This window comes from Musca autumnalis, unplaced genomic scaffold, assembly GCF_047663935.1.
Source record: "Musca autumnalis isolate F117 unplaced genomic scaffold, ASM4766393v1 scaffold_4, whole genome shotgun sequence".
In the NCBI taxonomy this organism is placed as follows: Eukaryota; Metazoa; Arthropoda; class Insecta; order Diptera; family Muscidae; genus Musca; species Musca autumnalis.
In genome coordinates, this window is record NW_027411977.1 from 44553021 (window position 1) to 44556846 (window position 3826).

The 3826-nt window shown below is 35.3% G+C and overlaps 1 protein-coding gene across 1 annotated transcript; it reads right to left on the reverse strand.

Annotated features, from left to right (window-relative positions):
• Window positions 1-1418: 1418 nt before the first annotated feature.
• LOC141402918 (uncharacterized) lies at window positions 1419-2270 on the reverse strand. Its single transcript, XM_073985045.1, has one exon. The coding sequence runs from the start codon at window positions 2268-2270 to the stop codon at window positions 1419-1421; it is 852 nt and encodes a 283-aa protein (XP_073841146.1).
• Between the last annotated feature and the right edge of the window lie 1556 nt (window positions 2271-3826).

Genomic DNA, 3826 nt, shown 5'->3' on the forward strand with positions numbered 1-3826 from the left:
AAACTATAGTCTTCCCTGCCTTACCCCTTGGTAAACATCGCCAATTTTTCCCACTAATAAATTAAAGTTGTTTTTAATAAAATATTAAAACAACGACTATGGGATTAAGCCTGACTATTTTGAAAAAGAAAATAATTAATTTATATGTATGTGAGAACAGGCTTAAGACAATTTTGGGTGTATTTTTTTAGAAATTAAACAAGTAAAAAGTATCAGTCGGCTTTGCCAACAGAGATATACCCTAAGCCTATGTGAATTTAAAGTTTCATCTACCGACAGATCGAATGTATTTAGGGTCTTTTCAGAATTTAGTGCCATTTGGACATTTGAACTTGCCGACAATAACGTGGATTAGGATTAAAGTTCAAAAATGTTTCAGAGGAGGTACTTAAAGGAATGAACCGACATAGTCCATTATGGAAGTGAATCCTGTTTTAACAGTCGTATCCTTTTGAAAGGTAACGCGCCACTAGTCATTTCAGTGGGTCATCGTATAACTTTTGAGCCATTATGCCAGGGAGCGGAAAACATAATATGGCTGTAAACAGCAACACAACGAACAGCATCGGTATACATTTCCAAAGGATCTTCGAACAGACCCTAAAATACACTTAGACATAAATGTTGAACTTTTTGGAACAAATCGGTTGATCAGTTCGAGAGTTATCGTGCTCTCCAGCGACTACATATGGTGCCATAGGGGTGTTTACAACTTTCAGGCTGTTTTCTAAAGAAGTATGGAGTTACCCCTAAAAAAGTTTTAGCGTCGTATTTGGAGCAGCGAATGCACAATTTTCCGAACATTTATGAACTTTTGTGGGGGAGGCACCTGAAGGAGTGGACCGATATGGCTTATTTTCGTTTGAACAAAATATTACGAAGGCCAAATTTTGGACCGAATCGGCAAATCCGTTCGATATTTATCTTGCGCTCCAACCACTACAGGTACTGGAAGGGGTGGACTGTCGGTTCATCTTCGAACTTAAACTAAGTATGGACAAAATATTACGAACGCCAAAATTTGGACCAAATCAGTTCATCCGTTCCAGACAGACAGACGGACGGACATGGCTAAATCGACTCCAATTTATCTGAAACCATTATTTCGATGAGGCACATTTTGCCCGTATAAAAGTGTTTATTCCCTCGTTAGCATAAATGCTGAGGGTATAAAAACTCCTCGTATGAAGTTAGTCGCGGTATTTATTTTTATCCTTCGAGGGTGTTTTGAGTGATTGTTAATTAATCGCCCTGACGCCGTGGGCTTTTGATACCAATCTAATATTATTGAGTTCCTATGTCGAATTACTTTAGAATCAAGGTACGGGAGATGATTATTCGATTCGCTTTCCATTGTGAACTGCAGTTGATTGTTGTAAGCGTTCAGTGCCTTAAGTGTGTTGTCAATTTCGTCCTTTTTATGATGCAAGATATGTCATCAACATATTTGGCAATAGTCTGGGTTTTATGGTTAGATTTTTGGTAACTTCGTCAAGTAAATTTTCCGTAACTATGTCGGCAATCACTGGTGAGATTGGCGAGCCCATTGGCATTCCCTTTTGTTGCTCATACATCTTGTCTTTATACAAAAAATACCGCGATTCTTTGATGCGTATGATTAAAATATCGATAAACGGGTTTAAAGGGATACTTGTGCACTCCTTGATTGTAGTCCATTTTTCTTTTATTGTTCTGATTGCTAAATTGACGGGTACACTCGGAAATAGTGATATAACATCAAAGGATACGAGTGTTTCTTCACTGTCAATGTATTGGTTATTGATCCTGCATTTGAATTCAGCGGCGTCTTTAATGTTGTACTCTTTCGTCAAGATTTTAAGTATTGTGGCCATGTATTTCGATAATGCGTATGTGGGCGAGTTCATAAAAGAGCATATCGGTCTCAAGTGGGTTCCTTTTTTATGGATTTTTGGAAGTCCATAGATTTTATGGGGTACTGACGTCTTGTTTATTAACTTGTTTTTCTCCATGGCATTAATTATTTTTAAATCAAATAGTTGCATTACTAATTTGTTGCATTTGTATTGTAATCTTGTCGTTGGATCCTTTTTGATCAGTTTATAGGTGCACATATCCGTAAGTATTAAAATCTTCTTTGATTCGTAGTGACTTTTTTCCATTGCCACTGTTTTTCCACCCTTGTCAGAATTCTGTATTAGAATATTTTTATTTTCCCTTAAGAACTTCGTCGTTTGTCCCACTGTATCTAATGTGTACCGATCTCTCTGACTCAATTTAGTGTTCCTCATATGGCAGTACTCTAGCGTCGATTACTCTTAATCGCAGCCATTATTGACACAAGTACAATCAAAAATATACACATTGTTTTATAAATATTTTTAAACAATATGCAACTTTTACTATTTTAGAATACAATTAAAAGCTTCGTTCCCGTACTTTTTAATGGTAAAACTCGTAAAAGAAAGAACTGCAAAAAATTTGTTCTTACACATAAGTTTTCTGAAATAGTTCGGGAACGGAAAAATGGAAAATGCGTCAAAAAAACTGGAACAAATGTCAAAGTCGGCGTATCAGCCAATCAGACGCCGGCAACCATGTTACTATTTTTTTACTCGCCCAAATTTGTCGTGTAAAAAGTTTTTAAAGAGAGCGTCATTCAGCGCCATTTTTGTTTAAAGAGAAGTGAACATTTTACAACTTTTTTGTGTACGGGAACGCTTTTTCGGGTAAAATGTGTAAAAGTGGTAAAAATTGTAAACACTTTTTATTTCTGGAACAAAGCTAAAGTTTTAAAAAATAAAAAAGTTAATAAAAGCCAACAAAAATGCAGTGTGAAATATTTAAGAGAAAATGTGTCAGATTCTCTTTGTGCATCCCTGTCATATGGTCATTTATGAGTGTTACAAGATTTATTCTGGCATTCTCTTGCCGTTCTTTATTATCTAGTCACTAGATTCTAGTGCAGTGTTCACCAGCGAGCTCGTACTGAGAGCAACTGAGCATACATTACCGTGTGTTTTGGATTGAAATTTACGATAATTTGCTCTCAGTAGCAGCTCGCTGGTGAACACTGTTCTAGTGTCTGAATAATTGGTGGGCTTTCATACACGCCAGCGTTGATTGTCAACACTCACGCATTCTTACTTACGCTCTTCAAATCAGTTGCTGCTGAGAAGCCGAAAAATGAACATACATATGGGGTGCGCGCGTGATTTTCTTGTGTACACAACGAAATCTACAATTATTTTTCAGGGAATTAATTATGTTGTTAAACATTTATATAACAACATAATAAAATGTTTGTTATTTTACAAAAAGTGTTACACGTTTTAAGAAAACATTTTTGCGCATATTATCATAAATTAAATACGCATAATGTTATAGAAAAATGATATTATGATGAAAAAAATACAAAAGTTTAAATTTTTTTTAATTGTTCTCTAAACAATATAAACATGTGTTTAAAATTATAATATTATTTTCTTATTTAATTTTTTAAATACATAAAGCATACAATATTATGAACATGTTTACAGATCATTAAGACAGCGACCACAAAATGCTTGCACTTAATTTCTTTTAGTGCGTTTTCATTCTCTCTCTCACTCATGCTCTCAATTTCATTTTGCCCATCTATGTCTGAATCGGTGGTGCTCAAAATATTTTGTGCATTAGTCTCTTTGAGCGAGCCATTCCTTTGCTAAACTACGGCAGATGAGAAAAAATTAGAACATATGTTGTTGTTGTAGTCACGTTAACTTATATGGGTAGGGGTGAGCACGCCTGTGTGCTAGCACACATGCAAATTGAGAAAATATACTTTTAGTTTTTTGCGAACCATAAA